The 21,626-nt window shown below is 40.4% G+C and overlaps 1 protein-coding gene across 1 annotated transcript in view; it reads right to left on the bottom strand.

Annotated features, from left to right (window-relative positions):
• LOC148364777 (neuron navigator 1-like) overlaps positions 1–21,626 on the bottom strand; it is a 66,539-nt gene that overhangs the window by 11,606 nt on the left and 33,307 nt on the right. The window contains exons 4-22 of the mRNA XM_088338980.1: positions 18,609–18,759; positions 16,604–16,904; positions 14,081–14,822; positions 12,345–12,749; positions 12,212–12,253; positions 9,905–10,062; positions 9,606–9,776; positions 9,339–9,394; positions 7,184–7,207; positions 6,681–6,758; positions 5,166–5,249; positions 4,003–4,114; positions 3,735–3,856; positions 3,260–3,441; positions 2,595–2,748; positions 2,196–2,370; positions 2,030–2,121; positions 1,870–1,965; positions 1,367–1,535 (exon numbers count right to left, since the gene is read on the bottom strand). Coding sequence (XP_088195106.1) covers positions 1,367–1,535; positions 1,870–1,965; positions 2,030–2,121; positions 2,196–2,370; positions 2,595–2,748; positions 3,260–3,441; positions 3,735–3,856; positions 4,003–4,114; positions 5,166–5,249; positions 6,681–6,758; positions 7,184–7,207; positions 9,339–9,394; positions 9,606–9,776; positions 9,905–10,062; positions 12,212–12,253; positions 12,345–12,749; positions 14,081–14,822; positions 16,604–16,904; positions 18,609–18,759 — 3,314 coding nt within the window. The remainder of the gene's footprint in view (positions 1–1,366; positions 1,536–1,869; positions 1,966–2,029; positions 2,122–2,195; positions 2,371–2,594; positions 2,749–3,259; positions 3,442–3,734; positions 3,857–4,002; positions 4,115–5,165; positions 5,250–6,680; positions 6,759–7,183; positions 7,208–9,338; positions 9,395–9,605; positions 9,777–9,904; positions 10,063–12,211; positions 12,254–12,344; positions 12,750–14,080; positions 14,823–16,603; positions 16,905–18,608; positions 18,760–21,626) is intronic.

Genomic DNA, 21,626 nt, shown 5'->3' on the forward strand with positions numbered 1-21,626 from the left:
ACACATTTGGAAGCAGGAAAGAAGGCCAGTGGGTTTTAAATACAGCACAAACGCCAACCCAAATACCAAAATAAATGAAAAAAGAATAGTTTATTCAAGTGCATCCAAGAAATGCTCATACTTGCACGTGCCACACAGGGAACCTAATATGCTGCAATTATGATTTGAGCCAGAAGAATCCTGGACAGTGCCTTTAAGTATGTATTTGTTTTAGAAATGCTTGAGCCTGTGAATAGGGTTTGTTCTTTTGTTTCGATGTATAACAGAGTGTAGATAAATACTTACTTATTTTGTATTTATTTATTTTTATTTTTTTTGCGGGTACTTGTTGGAACGCAACCCCCGCAAAAAAAAATCTTGTGCAAGGGACAGAATTGTCTAGTGTATGAACACAGTACAAAAATATTTCGATAATAATTTACAGAGAGATCATCTCGCTTCAGGGTGCTGGGAACCCAGAGTGTCTGGCTGTTTTTGTTTTGTTTTTTAATTTCACTTAATGTGACGTACAGGGCTGTTCAAGAGTGTCAATTCCAAATTGTTAAGATTTCATTACACTTTGTGGTTAGCTTGGCTGTTCATTTTTGCATTCGATTACATGCAGCTAAAATGAGGACTAATATCTGTGTATTATAATATGATATGTATGATATTTGTAATTGCAACATCCTTTGCTGTCTGGTAATTCTGAAAGGGGGATACCACATGTGCGGTCCCTTCTCAAGGTTTCTTCATTTTCCTCATGTTGAGGTTTTTGAATTTTTCTTTGCCCTCATGTTGGTTCCAGATCAGGGGATGGTGTAATAATAGTCTGAAATAATAGTCTGTGCAATAACCTGTGAGGCCCTTTGAGACTCTTTGTGATTAAGGGCTATACAAATAAAAATGACTTGACTTGACTTGATAAAAAAGTCATGGTATTAGGTGGTAAAATAGTTGTAAAACATACTCTCACTGTAATACACCTCCACAGACTTTGCTATGCCGCAAATCGCACTGGACGAGCGAAAGAGGAGCGGGCAGGGGGGGAAAGAGCAGTGCTAGGAACCATTCAAGGCAGTGGAGTATTCTTTTGTTTTACTTGTGGTTTTTCACCATATTCAAGCCTATCCTGTCCTTTAGTAAGGACAAGAGAGTTTTAAAAATGCTACACTATTTTGGGGGTGCTTGGGTTGCATGTGCTTAAGCAAATCGTTCTGGTTACACAAGACAATAACATCAACACCGCTTGCTTGTTCAAATTGCGTAAGAAGTACAAACACTTGTCCGGTGTGACATGGATTTAAAAATATAGACATATTTTTTTTATGTGGATAATATTTTTCACCATGCAAAAATATGATTTCACATTCAATTGCACCTGTACCTTTGAGAGACACAGTGATGCTTGTGGGACCTCTGGACATGCAGCGAGAGGGTTGCGTTTCAGGGGCCACTCCACCCAGGACCCTCTTGATGTGACCAATGCTGTAGCTGTAAATGGAGTCCGTGGAAAGGCCAAGGCTGGAGGTGGGGTCCACTTTGGCTGCGTAAACCTTAGAAAGAAAAGCATTGCAATCAGTGTCAATATAGGCTTAAAAAGAAAACAATTGAAACTGTTCAAACCGAAACTTCACACAGAATTTGAAAAAAGAAACTTCGTGTTGACGCTCAAAATGACCCAGGAAGTCTCAGATCAGGTCCCTTGGTTGTGTTACCTGACATCTCTCACAATTCACACTTTAAAAGAAAAGTCCAGACTTTTGTTTAAATGGAGTCTTTGTCATGAACACCCCTTGTCCCAAGAATATTTAGGATGTAGCATCTTGCTAAAATTAAACCGAGCTGATTTACAAACATCACGATGCCATACAGGAAAAATGTCCTCACCTTGAAGGCCTGACTGACAGCAGAATCCAGCATAGGCCAGTCCATCCTACCGTTCACCCTGACTGTACCCAAGAAGAAGTCTTGCTGCTTAACTTCCTGAAAGGCAGGTGATTCAAATGTATTACTGTGTCTACAGTTCAGCAAGAATCAGCCAACTTACATCTTTGAAGACATTCAGATCCATAACGCAAACCACCACCTTGACACGATGGTCATCGCACTGTGAGGACAAACTGGAGTAATCCATAGACTCTACCAGAAGAAAATTAGGATTAACGACAGGGCGGTGATAAAAAAACTGATGTCATATCAGTGTTTATCTGTACCTGTGCTGGTTCTTCTTGAGTCACGGACGGTAACAGAGTGACGCGGAGACATGTTAGCGAGAGAAGTGAGGCCCGAAGATTGAGATGCGGAGCTAGAGGCTCCAGGAGATGGGCAAGGGGACAGGCCAGTGGTCTTTAGTTGGTCGTTTTCCACTTTTAGACAGTCCACAGTCCTCTGTTGAGAATGCAATTGCAGTTATCAGCGAAGACAGTGGAAAAAGATTGGTCTAAATATGCTTCAATAAATGTCTTTTCAGCATTCAACAGGCAAAGAGGGACTTTATTAGGAGTACATTTAAAAGGCAGTGTTAATATAATATGCATAATAAAATGCTTTGGGCCTTGTAAAGAGCATTGGTGACCCCTTGTAAATATCTATTTTATCAAAAAAAATTATACCTGCATGTTGGTCATTGTCTCCTGAAGCTGCTCCAACTGATGGGCTGAAGTTAAAGCCTCCAGTCGGATGTCCGTAAGTTTCCGCTCCTTCTCCCACAACTCAGAGCGAAGGTCAGACACAACTTTGTCATCTGCCACCTCGCTACTCCCAAGCCTACAGACATAAAGGTTCACTTAGAGAATTTTATTTCTGATCCGGTGGCATGTACACACTCAAAAAATAAAATACTGACAACATAATATTATATGGTCTAGTAATCCTGAAAGGGGGATGCCACATGTGCGGTCCCTTCTCAAGGTTTCCTAATTTTTGAGTTTTTCCTTGCCCTCATGTTGGTTCCAGATCAGGGGATGGTGTAATAATAGTCTGAAAAAATAGTCTGTGTAATAAACCGTGAAGCCCTTTGAGACTCTTTGTGATTAAGGGCTATACAAATAAAAATGACTTGACTTGACTTGTTTTTTTTTAGAAATGTACAAGAACATTTTAGCCCTTTTTGCCAATCATTTAGTAACAAATTGTACCTCTCAGCTTCAAAATGGTTGTTGACCCCTAATGTAAATCAACGCAAAAATATAGATAAGAACAACCCCCATCCAGTGGGTTATGCCAATTTAAATACAAATTGGTTTATTGTTTTGGAGTGCAAGATCGGATTCATTACCCAGCTGATGAAGCCAAAACTGATGACTTCATGGACAATGGCAATGGGTCAGTCTCATCACGGTTGACTTTAGGTGAAGAGGGTGCTGATGACTCCGGTGTAGCAATTTCTTCAATGTCAGCATATGGCCCTGTCGGTTTTGAACCTTTCTTGCTAAAAGCCTTGTTGAAAGAGCTTCGTAACTGTGAAGGGGGTGAAGCAAACAGTGAATATATAGTTTACTTGAACTACACACGAGAATGGAATAAAGACAACACACTCTTGAAAACACACCGAATAAATAGAAAAGAGAGGATAGTTTGCAAGCTGTAACTCACCTCATATACCTGAAATTCATAAAAGGGGGAGGCAGCATGGAAAAGAAGGAATTTTACTTAATTGAAAATCATAAACACATGCAGAAAAGATAGTGCAAACTTTGTTTCTCATTTAGATTTGTCCTCATATTTTCTGACTCAATTATGTGCATCCTCACCCAGCTTTTCTTCTTCTTCTTCTTGGCCTCCTGCTCCTTGAGACTACCCATGCTTGAGTGGCTGGTGTTGCTAGCAAGGCTGGAAAGGCTTTCTGAGGAGTTCTGACGATTTATATGCAGTTCTGGTTAGAAGAATAACATATTTAGTCCATGAAAACATCTTAGAAACGACTGTGCACCACAAATTGGCATGTACATATTTTCTAATTACTTTTATTAGACAACTTGGACAAAATAATGCTTAATATGTGGCCAGATATATGTTTACCTTTGGAGACAATCTCAGAATTATTAAGAGCATCCTGAATGATTTCCTGGGCCTCAGAGTTCTTAGACTTCAGAATATCGATGCTGTCCTTAAGTTCGTTCAGTTCAGAATCCTCAAGAGAGGAAAAAACAGCACTGTGAAATTATTGCCACACAACCAGTGCTACTGGTCACATTCAATAATCTAATAAACAGCTCAGTAGAGCAAAGACCGAAAAAAAAACAACAATATACAGTATGTGTTGGCAACTAACCCGGATTTTTACTGTTTAGGTAACACATAGTTGACAATAAGGAAAGTGAGCTGCGATTGAGCATTGCCTATGCAACTGCCTAACTCATAGTCCACATACTCATGCAGTACAAAACCAAATACTGTTTTCAGACAAATGAGTAGTAAATAGAAAGTACTGACAGCATTTTTCATTTATCTTTATTTAAATTAATTTTGTTTGGGATGTTTTGGGGTATTGCTTTTGCTTTTATACTGAAAATTAATCATAATTTGTCAAACGGCTACTGCTTTTTGCATAAACTTGTCGTTTTGAAACAGTCACGCTGTCATAAAATATGTGTCTCTTTGCAATCTACACAAGTGACCTAAAATGATTTGTAAATACAAATAAAACCCTGTCAAAACACATCTCCTTAAGAACACATAATACCTAACCCTAAAAAAACATCATTTGTTGTTTGTTTTTTTTAAACTTGGTTTATTTAAGTCAAATTTGTTATATTGGCTAATGAGTTAATATTTGCAGTCTAAAACAGTTGGGTCAAAAATAGCCCGTGTTTGAATCAAAATACTTGAGTTGATTTGTCCCTAGGTCCTTTTTTTGTTTTGCAGAATCAACCCCATCAAAAATGCTAAATCTCTTTTTTTTTTTTTTCTTTGTACAGGTTAATTCTGCAAAAAATATAAATTTTGTTTAAAATAATACGCTCCAAAAGGCTTTCTTATTAAACTTAACAGTTTAGGCCATTTTATCTGCCACGGCATAAGCAATTGAGTTCATTCGTGTTAAACAACCCAGAAATAGGAGTCTAATGTAATAGAATTGTATTAGTTTGGAACCATTTTTTGTGATTTTAAAATGTGTGATCTCATAAACTTCACGAGACATCAATGGGCAAAAGTGCAATTGTGAACCTTTATTCACCAACCTTCTGTTCAGAGCAAGCAGACAACGTCTGGAGGCGAGCTGTCATCAGTGCCAAGCTCTGTTCAAAAGCTGCTACCAGGTTAGCCTGTTTGAGAGTATTAATTCAATTACACAACTTGTAAACAACACAGTCCCAAAAAATGACCTTCAAGATGGAAATATTGGATCATTGGAGATGGTGTGACAGACAGGGTTGGTGCATCAGAATTCTGATTATGTTTTTAACACACAACCCACAAAATGTTATTGGGTGGAAAATCAGGATACTAATTGATGCTAATATACTATATGAAGATCCAATATACCTAAGTTTTTAGAAGTTCTGTATGTTTTTCATTCAACCAACAATTTGAGTTGCATGTTACACAGTGACGTGCAGTCAAGGGAGGCTGTGCCTCAACTGTCATCATGGAAATATTAAAAATACATTAACATGTTATATCTGTTCACAATTAAAGTTCTTTCTCATTAACTTCACAATTTTGGGATTTTCTTTATCAAAATTATTTTCACAATAGTTGATGATAATTATTCATAAAATTAGTATGTAATATAATACTGTGCTGAGCGTCTGCAGATGCAGAGTGAGGCACACAATTATCTTGCCTCATGGCAGAGGGCGATAGTGAAACCAATGATTCTGATTTTGCACACACAGGCCCAGAAAATCGATTTTGTGATAGTATTAGCAGGCAAACACCAAGTCAAGCCATCCACTTATTGCTTTCTTATTTATAAAAGAGGACCAGGTGAGGTTCTATTGATGCTTTAATTTAAAAGGAGCAGCGCACAGACTTCATATGTAAGTTAAGATGAGATGATAAATGCTTTTTTCCTATGCTACAGTTTATATATTTATTTCTTGCTCTGACAGTAAAATAATAAATAAGATATGGGTTAATTGATTTGTAACTCTGACTGTGCTTCACCAGACACCAACATCACTGCACGCCACTGATGTTACAGTATTTCACTTCAGGGGAGTACAACAAACCTGGCCTAACTGCTTCACCCAAAGACCACAGAAGATGCCAGTTAGTAGATAGGGGAGGGGGGCAGGCAACGAGAAGCAGGACATCCGTGAGTCAATAAGCGGCCGAGAAAATAAGAGAGGACAAGCAGGTGATCAATTGTCAAGTTAGTTTAAAAAAATGTGAGATGTGTCAATTCAGGAAGTGAGTTAAACAGTTATTAATAGCAGGGTTTACACCACAAGGTACATGTGACTAAAAGTATATTTTATTTTGCTGCTACTTTGTGGTACCTAAAAGCAGGAACAGGATTTTTAAAAGTTGCTTATTGGGGATATTAGAAAATACTGTACTGTATATTACTGTTTTTCTGATTTCCCATTTCCACCACTTGACAGTAGGAAAAAATACGTCACATGAACCGGGCAGTGAAAACCCAGGCAATGTGCAAGCCGTCTGTATAAGGGTAATGTGGCAGTGATTTGGTTAGCTTTTTAGAAAGTAAGTTACTGTAAATAATAAAAGACTAGGCAAGTCATACGCACGTTGGCAGACAGCTGCATGGTCAAGTCCGCGACTTTTTCCTGAGAAGATTCCAGCTCCCGCCGGAGTTTGCGGATTTGCTGAGGAAAACACATTACTGAATTAACCCATCAAACATTTATTTTCATTAAATTTTATTACCGATTAACAGAACAAAAGTAAGCATAATTTAGGTGAAATTATGTCAAAAATACTCTAAAATCAAACCTCACAAGTTGTCACAAAGCTTAGATAGATGCCAAGACCAAGATTTGAAAAAAAAAAAAAAACGTAGCCCATATTTAACGTTTTTCATTACTGCTAGCTCCGGAAAGAATGTGCTGAATTCACACTTTGTCGTGCTGACTCCAGTAAGAGTGGATGTTGGCTCTTTAAGTAATGAAATGAGGTGTGAAAATGGCGTCTGGATAGACTTGTGGAGGGGTTAAGTTCCAACAACACAAAACATCTGACAAATGGAGATGTTTACAAAGAAGGAAATCCAGGTGCTAAATTGCAGCCTTACCTCCCCTTGTATTTTGTCCTCATTCTACGGAAAGCATGTAAAAAAGGTAGGGAATATTTGAGTCTAAGATGACATGACAGTTTTCAATAATTTAAAGCAGTTGGTGAACAAATGCAAAATACAAATAATCACCTGAACTTTACGTTAGTGTTTGTCAAGTACTGTTGTTCCACAAGAATTGTCAAGTGCAGGTAATTGGTGACAATTGGTAATTATTTTCAAAACCATGCATTTGTCAATCATTATATCTAGTAGTATTATATTTTTTCTTGTTTCAGTCTTTATTATGTGTTTATCTTGGTTATCCTGGATTACCATGTCTAATCTTATTGAAAACAACTTTCAGTACTGACTTTTTAATTTTATTAATTTCTATTCTATTCCATACCTGTCAACCTCCACGGCTCCATGCCCTTACAAACTGTCGTATTTTCCCCTACAAAATAATCTTACACCATGTTTTTTTTTCCAAACGTGTTTATTTATGTGGTTTAACATGTTATATTGTACATGTGTTTCGTTACATCATATATATATTGTTAATCAACATGTTGTGAGATACTGAGTTGCTCGACATGAACGAGGTTTATTATAAAAAAGTTCAAAAATGAAGTCGCTTGGACGTTCACTGTAGGAGGAAAAAATACATGCAAATATAATTAAGTAGAATAATACAATTTCTTATTCAATTTATTAATTCATTTTCTGCATTAAATTATTGTTGGTAATATACTGATTAAAGGGATAACCACAAACCTGTATTTTATCATTTTCTCCTTTTATACTTCTTTTTTTCTTAACTTCTTTATACAACATAATAATTCGTAATATAATGCATCAAAGCAAGTGAGCCGTTTGAAAGGCGGCTCTCTTAAATGAGTTGAGCCGAAAAAGCCAATTCTCTAAGAAGAGACGGACTTCGTTTCACTACACAACTACCACATGAAATCCGATGTTGAATGATGCATGACGTGAAATCCCCACGCGGCAGACGCATGCGCACAGTAGCATCAAACCGCTCGCTTCGTTTGCAACAAAAAAAAAACGATACAGAGATAGAGGCGACCGCGGCAAACTCGTTTGACTTGATTTGACAAATTTGCGTTTTTTCACACAGATTTTCTTGTACGTCGTACATGTCTTAAAATGCATAATAAACGTACTTTGTACGGCAAAAACGTACAGGTTGACAGGTATGCTATTCTCTTCCTCCTGCAGATAAACTGTAATATATTTTAAACTAGGGCAGCACGGCAGCGCAGTGCTTAGCGCATGTGCGGCACAGTTCTAAGGTCTTGGGAACCTCCTGTGTGGGTTCAAATCCAGCTACCGGACTTACTGTGCGGAGTTTGTATGTTCTCCCCGTGCTGGCGTGGGTTTCCTCCGGGCACTCCGGTTTCCTTCCACATTCCAAAGACATGCATTTCAGGTGGATTGGCCGGTCCAAATTGTCCCTAGGTGTGAATGAGTGAGTGAGTTGTCTGTCCCTGTGTGCCCTGCGATTGGCTGGCAACCAGTTCAGGGTGTCCCCTGCCCACTGCCCGATGATTGCTGGGATGGGCTCCAGCACCCCCGCGACCCTACTGAGGATAAGCGGTAGAACTAATGAGATGATGTGAGATGAGATATTTTAAACTGCAATAGTCCCCTGTATCAATAGGTGGCAGCAGATCACTTTGGGGATTGTTATACAGTTTTTAAACAGTTTATTTTGGTACAACCTTCCTATCCTCATAAGGGATGCGGGGGTGCTGGAGCAGATCCCAGTTATCTTCGGGCAGTGTGCAGGGGAAACCCAAAATGGTTGCAGGGCATTCACATGCTCATTCATAGCTAGGGACAATAAGGAGTTCCCAATTGAACTTTGGAATGTGAGATGATGCCCACAGGAAACCCACGCAGAAAACATGAGACCAGTAGCTGGAATTGAACCCTAAACTTAAGCACTGTGGGGCTGCGCAATAACCACCGACCAGCCATGCCACCCTTGGGTCATGATATGTGTTTTCCCCCTTTCTTGGTTTTGTATCGGAAAGTGTGCCCTGGCTTATAAGTTTAAGAAACAATGCTTTTAATCATAGCATCACATTGAAACCCTCAATTTTTTTAACGGGAAAGCGTGCAGATAATTTACTTGAAAACATAAATTACTCACCGATGAGGAGTAGTTGGACGAAGCGTTGGATGCTAAAGAGAGTACAGAACCATGCACTGCAAAAGGGAAAAAAAATCATGTGTATATCTGAACTAAAATTCCTGATTAACAAACTGTAATTTTAATGCTCACTGAAGTATGCCAGTATTAGCGGTAAATGTATTTGACTCTTGTTTTAATAATCTGGGAGTGCAGTTTTGTTTTTCCAGTGGTCACGGTTGAGTTATTTTCCATGCACACATGCTATATAAATGCTTTTATATTCACCATCTTCTGCCGGTTCTCGGAACGAACCGGAGCGCATCATGCTTTTGGGCCGCTCGGCTAGAGACATGGTGCTGCCCAGCGGGGAAGAGCTGTACAGCTCGCAGTCGCCAGGGGGCCCGATGCTGTTGGAGCGAGACATCCTCGGGGTGCCCGAAGAAGAAATTGGGGCAACTGTAACGGACAATAACGCACGATGCAGAGCGTTGAGTCAGCAAAAGGCAATACTAAAGCTCAGATTTAAGCTTTGACTGCTCTTAGCCATTGTGCAAGTTTTTTGGGGTTGAAACTGGGTCACTCACCCACGTTTGTGAGAGGAGTTCTGGCAGTGGACAGGAGGTGGATGCTGCGTGTGGGTGACGGCAACTGAGGCGGGCTGTCTCGCTCAGACGTCGCATTGTGCGAGTGGCGTCTCCCAGGCTTCATGCCGTCACTTTCTGATAGGCTCGAGCTGCAGCGTCTTGGGAAGGAAAAAAAAAAAGAGCGGTCACATCATTGTCCATAAATCAAAATGTTGAGAATATTGGCGATACAGAGTGTGTATCATTTGACCACTAAATGTCACTGTGTCATCCAACCGAAAAAGAGTGCCGAAAAGAACAAAAATAATTGAAACTATGGAGACTGAAAGTGACCGCACTGCAACATTTTTGGAGGCCTGCCTCACTGAGATAAAAGAGTGGATGTCACTCAATTTCTTGCATCTTAACTCTGAAAAGACCGAAATGTTAGTTATTGGTCCATCTAAATGCTGTGACTTATTCTCAAAAACTGCTGTGAACATTGACAAATGTCACATCACACAGAGTGACTCAGTTAAAAATTTAGGTGTCATATTTGACCCCGATCTGTCCTTTCAGACACATGTGAAGAAAATTACTAGAATCGCTTTCTTCCATCTTCGCAACATTGCTAAAATTCGTCCTATACTGTCTCAGTCGGATGCGGAGATTATAATTCACACGTTTGTTACCTCCCGTCTCGATTACTGTAATGCACTACTCTGCGGTCTCCCGAAGTCCAGAATCAAGTCTTCAGCTGGTGCAAAATGCTGCAGCGAGGTTTTTAACTAGGACAAAAAAGTCCAATCACATCACGCCGATTTTGGCTGACCTGCATTGGCTCCCTGTTAGCCTAAGATGTGATTTCAAGGTTCTCTTAGTATTACACAAAATCATACATGGACTTGCTCCCTCATATCTTTCAGATCTGATTTCCCCCTATGTTCCGGTCCGAAGCCTTCGTTCTGAGAGCGCCGGTCTTCTGGTGATCCCAAGAGCCAAGAAGTGTTCCGCTGGTTCGAGAGCGTTCTCCATCCGGGCACCGGTGCTGTGGAATGCTCTTCCACCTGAGATCCGATCTGCAACCTCAGTGGAAATGTTTAAATCTAAGCTTAAGACTCACTTCTACGCTATAGCATATGAATAACCTATACATTTCGTGGACAATATCTCTGTATTATTTGTGATTGCAACATCCTTTGCTGTCTGGTAACCCTGGAAGGGGGATACCACATGTGCGGTCCCTTCTCAAGGTTTGTTCATTTTCCTCATGTTGAGGTTTTTGAGTTTTTCCTTGCCCTCGTGTTGGTTCCAGATCAGGGGATGGTGTAATAATAGTCTGAAAAATAGCCTGTGTAATAACCTGTGAAGCCCTTTGAGACTCTTTGTGATTAAGGGCTATACAAATGAAAATGATTTGACTTGACTTGACTTTACATTCCCCTCAGGCCTTACACAAGCTTTTGTTTTTTTTTCAGGTATCCATAGCTGCAAGATGATGGGCAAAGTGAGGCTTCAGTTCATGATTCACGAATCCCTTAGCTGCATGGGTTTCGGCGAACCAATTGGTACACAACTGGAGAGCCTTATGTTATGTAACATAAATGCAAATTCTCAACCGGCAAATATTTAAACAAATGGTTATTTATATCAATGTGATTTCCTTTTTTTACTTACCTATAAAATCAATATTGTTATTTTGACAAATCATGTTTTTTTTACTACTAGTAGGCACAACAACAACAAAATTGTCCTTTTAGGAAATTGTACAATAATATAGATGTATGTTTTTGCCCGAGACTGATAATTAAATACTATATAGTTATCCATAGCAAAATAAGGTAACAATTCCGTTATATACAAAATTTACTTCACTCTGCAAAAAAGTCTAATATGTTTTAAATAGAACATTTAAGTCCCAACATGTTCTGTCCTTGGGCAAGTCACTGAATCCCCAATGCCCCCAATAAGCAGGTAGGCGCCTTGCATGGCTGACTCCCTATTGGTGTGTGAGTCTGTAAGTATGTGTGTGAATGGGTAAGCGTGAAGCAAATTGTAAAGCGCTTTGGGAGGTCTTCATTGACTTGAAAAGCCCTATATAAATGCAGACCATTTACCATTGAATTAATTTGTTGGCAATATATTATTCCTGTATTCCTTAGTGGCCACCAGAGGGCAGCCGATACTGACATTAACCACTACCTGAGTACTGATACTATATAAAGCTCTAGATCCCCCCAAAAATGCGTTAAGCCAAATTGAAATCCCCATCACAATAAAATCCATCCAGGGCAACTTTTACGAAGGAGTGTGTGTATATAAACTTACTCCAAGCCTCTATTTGGTAAGGTGCTCCTATTAGTCTGTAACCTGTGGGAACAAAAGCACACCAACATTGTCTTGATTGAAAAAAAAAACAAAAAAACATTGTCCTACTACTTGATTTTGAGATGACACCGACCCATCTGAGAGATTGAGAGACGTCTTGCTGCTAGCTCCCCAAGTACCTGTCCCCCTTTCATTATCCATCAACTCTTTGGTGTTGAACCTCCTACGGGCGGGCACGCTCATCTGCAGGGGCAACGATTCTAAGCTGCGGTGCATATTTGACAGTTTGGGATAGAGCAGGGGCGATCCCCCAAAGCTGTCACTTGTGAAAGAGCCAGGGCAGTCGATATGCAGGACTGGCGCCGGACTGGGGGTCAAGTGGGTGGCTGAGTGGGTGGAAGCCAGGTCCTGAAGTTTGGAGTAAGGGGGGACTTTGGGTGGGAGATCCTGAATGGTCATGCAAGAGTCCAGGCTGTTGGAGTTAACCTTGTCCAGGTGAGCCAAACTGGGTGGACGTCCTGAGGACTTGGCTAGCATCCTAAAGGAAGAAGACAAAGAAATTGTCATACAGAAATACCAATCATTCAAAATAGAATAGAATTAACTTTACCAGGTTTTATTGTCATTCTTTGTAACAATGCACACAGAACGAAATGTCGATCTGACCTGTACAGTTAAACTGTAGCGAGCCAATGCAGCCGCAGCCAAACAGGGCGCAGCCATTTTAGACATTAGGTGACCAAACCCCCCAATTCCAACCCTTAATGCTGAGCGCCAAGCAGGGAGGCAATGAGTACCAATGTTGTAAGTCTTAGGTATGACTCGGCCGAGGCTTGAACCAGCGACCTCCCAGTCTCAGAACGGGCGCCCTACCATCTAGGCTACCGAGCTGGTAAATACTCATTATCGTTTTTTTATACGAACAATAGCCTATCTTAGCCCACCAAAAGTAAAATGACAGATCCATTGATAGTCAACAAATTACTGAGCCCTGCATGAAAATTGGCTCTAAACCACAGTTTAACTGGAGACCGTTTCAACAAATTGTGTTGAAGAGACACATAGTGTTTTTACCTCCCATTCATCTATTTTTTACAGCACACATTATATTAGTGTATCAGGGGTCAATTTTAGAACCTCACCTGTTCTATCGTGCAGGCAAGAGGCACAGTACACAGCAAAGGAAGGAGACGAACACCCATTTAAAGGGACATTGTGAAATATTTTGCCCTCCTAGTGGTAAGAAAACCTCTAAATTAAAGAAAAAACACACACACACATATATATATATATATATATATATATATATATATATATATATATATATATATATATATATATATATATATATATATATATATATATATATATATATATCCATCCATTATCTGCACCGCTTATCCTCAGTGTGGTCGCGGGGGTGCTGGAGCCCATCCCGGCTATCTTCGGGCAGTGGGCAGGGGACACCCTGAACTGGTTGCCAGACAGTCACAGGGCACACAGGGACAGAAAATTTGCTCAGTCATTCACACCTAGGGACAATTTGGACCGATTAACCAATTAACCTGACATGCATGTTTTTGAAAAGTGGGAGGAAACCGGAGTGCCCAGAGGAAACCCACGCAAGCACGGGGAGAATATGCAAACTCCACACAAGAGGTTCGGTCTCATGAACTCAGAACTGTGCCACACACATAAACAAAATTATATTATGAAGAAGGTCCAGACAACTTTTGACCTTAATTTTGTTCCCTGTGTTTTTTCTATGACAGAGTCACATCTCTATTCCATGAATTATTATACTTTTTGCACACTGGCTTCTCTTAATCTTCATGAGTATTATGACTTCTTGAATGTGTGACTGCCCACCTTGGTGTTGTGGGTGACGACATTTCGGGATATTTGCTGCTGCTGGTTCGTCTAAACCCTTGGTGTTTCACCGCAGATTCTCGTAAGGACTCCGACAGAGCCTGATCTCCTTTCAGGGAAGCGCAGTCCACATCCATATCACTGCACACAGCTTTCGCCCTGGCCTTCTCCTTCTCTCGGTCGGTCTGGTTCACTGGGACACTCATGCTCCGATTAGAGATTTTGCTGGTATAACTTGCAGGCTCTTTTACTCTAGGGCTTGCTGAGGCAATGCTTACAGGCTTCAAGGCCAAGAGACTGGGGTCTATACTGCCGCTGACGGGTCTAGAATTGGGGCGACCGATGACGCTGAGCGTGCTGGACTTTGCGGGCCGAGGCAGGCTGCGGTATTGGATGCTGTTCCTGACATTAGGGCCCAGGAAACTCGGCTCGCCGCTGGCGTCAAAACTGTTCTTGCGACCCACGGGCTTCATGGACAAGCCTGAAGACTTGGAAACTTTCCCCACAGTCGCCGAACCACCGGAGATAGTGGCACCCCCAGCTGTCAGGACCGTAGCAGTACCAGTGGCAGCTGGTGTTCTCTTATAGCCAAAAGAGGCACCGGTTGTGGGTTTGACCAAACCCGAAGGGGGTTTCCGTGTCTCCATGTGATGATCTCGACCGGCGTCCGAACGTGACCGCTGGAGACCCGCTGTCTTGATGGAAATCTTCGATTTGTCCTGCGGCTTGTCTGTTTTTGGTGCTGCATGGAGTAAAGGGCAACAGGGGGAAAGGACAGAGTGATATGTCAGTGCATACTTAGTATGTGTTCCCAGAAGTAAAATAAGAGACAGAAAGTTTAAAGTGAGTCAAAATGATTAATTGGATGACAGTGGAAGGACAAGCCTGCATCACATAAAACATTTGCACTCTAGCCAAGGAAAACTCAAAACTATCTTGGGGGAACTTTTATCTGCCTCACGTGTGAATTAGTGCCAGACTTTAGATAAATAAAAGGTAATATTAGCCTATGCTCTGAAAACCAATTTTGAAACTTAAAATGTTCAAAGCAATTTCAAAGCAAGATTTGGGGACTAATTTGAGTAATAAACATTTTGTTTCGGAAAAAAAATCCATTAAAATACTTCACCCCCATGGTTTTACAGCACAAAACATGTGTATGTCCTTTTTTATGCAAAACTAATTATCTCATCTCATCTCATCAGCCGTACCGCTTATCCTTATTAGGGGCGCGGGGGGGCTGGAGCCCATCCCAGCCATCTCCGGGCAGTGGGCAGGGAACACCCTGAACCGGTTGCCAGCTAATTGCAATTTAGAAGGGGAGCTCTTTGAGAACAGAATGAAATTCCTTATTTCAGGTTTGGCTTCTCTCCTTGCAAGTTCAAAATGTATAGAATTCTTCTCTCCTTATTTTGGATTTGGACTAATTCTTCAAACGTATCCAACACTCTCATAATTAAATGCTTATTAAACTATTAATGATTAAAAAAAGCAAGCCGTTTGTGATTTCTTTAATTGGTAAAAAATAAAGAAATCACATCACCACCAGTGGACCAAAGTAAAACGCTGAATGAATGAATTAAAGGAAGAATGAATTAAAAAAGTAATCTAATTTGCCTAGTCAAACGTATTCTATTTTTTAAGAGTCCACAATTTAATCAACTATGAAAAAAAATTATCTACTGAAAATAAGGGGCTTTTTCCCAAATAATTTTGATAGGGACAATGAAAATCAACTTGTTTTGGTTTATTTCTTATTTTGTTGCCGCAAAATTTTGATTGCACAACACCGTGAAAAACATGTACTCTGTGACTTGTTAAGGGGTTATTATTATTGCTTATTTTTAATTGCACTATTGCTATGATGTGCTATCCTTTTTCATTGCACCATGAATATAACTTGGGTCAGGCTCTAAGCACAATGTTATAATTTTGTTTCTGCCTTTTATCCGAAAAGTCTTTTATCTTTTTTTCACTTGAAAGTCCTTATTACATGTTTAGCCTGGAGTACCATCTGTAATCTTGTAGCACGCAACGTTTCACAACGTAGATCTCAAAGACAATAAACACAATTCCGTTCAATTCATTTCAGGGTTGGGTAGGGTTACTTTAACTTGATTACTTTCAATTACTTTTGGATTACTCCAATACCAAATATGCTAATAAAAGACAAAATAAACTAAATATGAATAAAATGATGGCTCACAACACGTGGTAAGCTTTCTCTCCTGGCTTTGATCTCTTTGATCTCCGGCAAAACTAACATAAAATGCGACAGAAACAAAATGAAAATAAATCCGCAGCTTGCCAACATTATTTTTGCCGTTCCATGTATTCCGTTACTCCCCAAGCCTGCACAAAATTTAGTAATAGTATTCATATTTAGTTTATTTTGTCTTTTATAGGCATATTTGGTATTGGACTAATCCAAAAGTAATTGAAAGTAATCAAGTTAAAGTAACCCTACCCAACCCTGATTTAATTCAATTCAATTCAATAGTAAACAAAGACTGAGAAACTTACCTGCCACCTTCAGCATAGTCTGCGACGTGTGGGTAATGGGAGAAGTTACCCCTACCGGCGGATTGCGACTCTTTCTAAAGCTTCCCGGGCCCCCTAAATTTTGAGTCTTCCTGACGTCCCCTTTGACGCTCAGCTCATCGCTCAGACCGGGCGGCTTCTTTCTCCACTTGCTGGGCAATTCTGTTTTGAGACTGCCTGTGTCATATCTGCAAGCGTCCAACTTGTGGCAGGCCTTGCCGTCTTCGCTGTACCAAGAAATTCCGCTTTCCACCAGGGAGCGCTTCTCTGCATCGGTCCGGAGCTGTGGCGAGACAAAAGTCAGGATAATAATCGCGTGCCGTCTGCTATCTGCACTCGACTACGCTGCTTTGTTGTAATCTTTGTTTCATCTCGACTGCATTCCAGAGGCAAAGAAGCAGAGATAAGTCAACTGCCCGGAGGACTGGAAAGAAAATATAGAAGCTGGTATGAAAACGCACTGGGTACTTGAGTGTAAATACTATTAAAAAAATGTTTGAAATTGCTCTTTTACCGATTACAAAAACGTGTTTCTCCAGTAGATCTTGGAGACACGATTCAGTTCAACTTCACAAGGAACTAATACTGAGTACTAAGCTGATACTTCAGATCTGATTTCCCCCTATGTTCCGGTCCGAAGCCTTCGTTCTGAAAGCGCCGGTCTACTGGTGATCCCAAGAACCAAGAAGTCTTCTGCAGGTTCGCGAGCGTTCTCCATCCGGGCACCGGTGCTGTGGAATGCTATTCCCCCTGAGATCCCCTGTGGTATCCCCCTGCAACCTCAGTGGAGATGTTTAAATCTTAGCTTAAAACACACTTCTACTCTAAAGCATATGAATAACCTATACTTTTTGTGGACAATATATCTGATGCCACATGTGCGGTCCCTTCTCAAGGTTTCTTCATTTTCCTCATGTTGAGGTTTTTGAGTTTTTCCTTGCCCTCATGTTGGTTCCAGAACAGGGGATGTTGTAATAATAGTCTGAAATAATAGTCTGTGCAATAACCTGTGCAGCCCTTTGAGACTCTTTGTGATTAAGGGCTATAGAAAAATAAGTGACTTGACTTGACTTGATCTAAAGTACACTGGAAAGTAAAATAGGGAGGATTTAAGACTGAAGAAACAGATCCAGTATGTCCTTTATTTCAGTGTTCGGCAACCTATATTCTCCCAACCCGGCCTAACAATAACATTAGTGGAAATGGAAATAATATTTGTTAAAAAAATAAATAATAATAATAATAATAATGATAATAGATCCAAATGCACTGTGTGGATCACTAGACCACTAGGGATCAAGATGACATAGGAAAAGACATTTGATTTTATGTCAACCTCATACTATTTTTACTTACGAGACTCTGCTGTACAACATTGTTTTGGCTGAACTCTTTCCAATAATCCCCATTACAACATTGAAAAATGTGGGGATCGGAGTGTCGTCAAATGAGCAATACGGGTCGATAGCCGCAACAGGAGATCAGAGCGTGGTCGGTGGTCAAAAACGGGTCGATAGCTGGAGCGGGAGATCAGAGCGTTGTTGGTGGGAAAAAAACGGGTCAAACCGGAGCGGGAGATCAGAGCGTGATCGATGGGCAAAAAAACGGTCAATAGCCAGAGACAAACGGGAAATCAGGAACAGACGAGTGGGATACAGATGAAGACGGAAGCCAGAGTCAAAGTGCTTGCATTGCGTACGCGGAGGTTCGCTGACGGACTGATAAGGAGTGACTGGAGCACTGAGTTTAAATAGGAGGGGAATCAATCAGGCAACGAGCAGCAACTGGTGGCAAACGAGCGGGCACAGGTGAGTGCAATGGGTAAGCATGACACTGTTTTGGAATAAAGTGGAGCTGGGACGCCATTTTTGATTAAGCACTTTTTCTAAGAGGAGTTAAGCTGCTGTTAAAATTGTGTATCACACAAATAGAGAGAGCAAAAATCCTTGAGTGTCTTAATTAAAATCCGAATGTTTACTCAGCTCACCATGGCGGAAGAATTGCGCCGAGATCCTAGTGGCGTGTTGGGGAGCGAATTGAGGGACGAGCTGGCATTGAATTCCTCCGAGCTGAGGTTGTCTGAGACCTCACCGTCGCCGTCGCTCAGCCCACTGCTGATGGAGCTGCTTTCGTCCCAGCTGAAGTAAAGATAAATAAATAAACAGAAAGAAATAGAGCTCATAACAACAATATGATGACAACATCACTCAAGACTACGAATGACAAATTAGCAGGCTGGGGAAAAAGGCATCAGACGAAACAATGCACGTGACCTAAAACTATTTCAGGGCGTGTGATACTCTGCATTTGAAACTACATCAACTGTCGCTTCATGGGAAAGGTTCCTGATGTACCACTAAATCACTGCGGAATAAAGAAAACAAGACCTCTGACAGCTTCAGGGTTAGTTCTGGGTCTGGCCTGGTTAAAAAGAAGTCGGAGTGACTGCCCCCCTACACACAACCCAACGCAACCTCCTGTGTCGCCTTGAAACAGATGCTGCCAAATCAGGGCTGGTGGCCAAGAAGTGAAAACAGACTGCCCCGCATGACTTCATGGATGCGTGACTCAAATGAACTGCAAATACTCTAACAAATCCGCCTGGAGGTAAATTTTAAAAGCAATAAAACACATTGTGTTCAAACCATGTGAGGATTAAGCATAATTACACGGCCGTCAAATTGCTGCTGGCTTCTCTCAAAAATACAGTACAGTGGAAAAAAGGTGAACTAATATGAATCTCTCAAGATTGAGGTGGTAAACTTTAATTGCGATTTGGAGCTAAAAAAGTCAACAAATAAATTACCAATGAACTGTGCAGGAAAAAACGTCTTGAATATAGAAACTCATACACAATCAGTGAATTATGTTTTTTTATGATTCACTCATTGTTTTAATGTTTCATGCTAATATGCTTAATGACACATAACACAATAATGCTTCAGAACTGGTATTACACACCAAAGCAACAAGCAATCAATGAACCGACTGAGATTATGTTTTCATGTATATTATTCTACTGTAATACCCTCTAACAATGAGATCACCACTAAACCAACCAGTAGTGGTCCTGCAAATACACTAAAAAGAAAATTCCATGGAAAAAACACCACGGGGCCTAATTGAGGACAGGTGTTACTTAATCTCACATGTTTTTAAAGTACGTATTAAATTAGCTTTTATCAGATCAAATTAACCAGTCCAAAATACTGCATACCTCAAATTACACTATCCATCCATCCATTATCTGCAGCGCTTATCCTCAGTAGGGTCACGGAGCTGCTGGAACCCATAAAAAAGAATAGAATAGAATATGCCTTTATTGTCATTCTATGGGTTCCAGCACCCCCGCGACCCTACCCTACATCCCAGCTATCTTAAGGCAGTGGGTGAACTGGTTGCCAGCCAGTCGCAGGGCACACAGAGACAGACAACTCACTCGCTCATTCACACTTAGGGATCGTTTGGACCGGCCAATTAACCTGACATGCATGTTTTTGGAATGTGGGAGGAAACCGGTGTGCCTGAGGAAACCCACAAGAGGTTCGATCTCATGACCTCAGAATTCGGCCGCACACGCACTAACCACCGTGCTGCCCCAAATTACAATATATCCGTATAAATTTAAAACTGTTTGTTCGACATACAATATATAGGAAACCTGAAAGTGATTGATTATAATACAAAAAGGCAGGTTGAAAACATCATAACGTGTGAAGCGTATGATTACTGTGTAATAAGAGCAATTCAATTGAGAAGTATTGTATAAGCGATATCATTCTGAACAATTTTTAACTTCATTCGATAGCTTTACAGCACTTTTTACTCTTGTCTGGAAAATACATGAAAATGCAATTTTAAAATTTACTGTGTAACAAATGTATTGATACGAGGTACAATATATGCTAAAAGGCAAAATAAGAGCATCAAATCAAGAACCAACAGAACGACATACCAGTTAACCTGTACGTTTTTGCCGTTCAAAGTAAGTTTATTATGCATTATAAGACGTGTACGACGTACAAGAAAATCTGTATGGAAAAACGCAAATTTGTCAATTATGGGTACCATTCGGTAAACACATACTATCACGAAATGGCAAATCAATCAAATCAAACGAGTTCGCCGCGGTAGCCTCTATCTCAGTATCGTTTATTTTTGTTGCAAACGAAGCCAACGGTTTGATGCTAATGTGCGCATGCGTCTGCCGCCTGGGAATTTCCCATCATGCATCATTCAAAACAAAAAAATATGGTGTAAGATTATTTTGTATTTTGTAAGGGAAAATAAGACACATTGTACGGGCATGTAGCCGTGGAGCTTGACGGGTATGGAACGAGGATTGAGGAACAGCGTTCATGAGCACAATGTTCTGTACAACAACGACAGTGAATATGCAGATATTCATTATAACTCCTTAATATATTGCTATTTTAACCTTTTTATCCTTTAGCACATTTTTATTTATTTCATTTCCACTGAAAGGAGGAACCCTCCAATGTATACAATCATACTCGTATAATGACAATAAAGACCATTCATTCACCTTTTCAAAATATTTACACTTATAGTAGTTGTTTTAATTGGGCATGAGCTCAAATTCAGAAACAAGCACCCTTTCCCTCTAACTTTAATCACTGCTGACTTTTTTATTTCAAATTTTGCTCCTTAAAATAAAATAAAAATGAATTCCATCCTACTTAATTATTCTTACTCTTCTGGCAGGGAAAAAAATAGTCCAATGTAAAAAGCCCTCTCCCCTTTCCACAGCGAAACCCCTAGGTGACAACATGTAGCAATTCCTGGGGGATATAACTAGTGTGTAGCCTTGAAAAAGAACCCAGTAGACCTGCGCTGTAGAAAGTGACCACTGCAGGAGGTAAAGACGATACAGCTCAGAACAGATTATTTTCTCCCTGAATCTTCCAGGCCCATATGCAGTTTAGTTGGATCAAGTTTATTTTGTTTATTAAGTGCTGCATTCTGAATTACTTTTCAGGAAAGT

Source organism: Urocampus carinirostris, chromosome 6 (genome assembly GCF_059441175.1).
Source record: "Urocampus carinirostris isolate Australia breed hairy pipefish chromosome 6, RoL_Ucar_1.0, whole genome shotgun sequence".
In the NCBI taxonomy this organism is placed as follows: Eukaryota; Metazoa; Chordata; class Actinopteri; order Syngnathiformes; family Syngnathidae; genus Urocampus; species Urocampus carinirostris.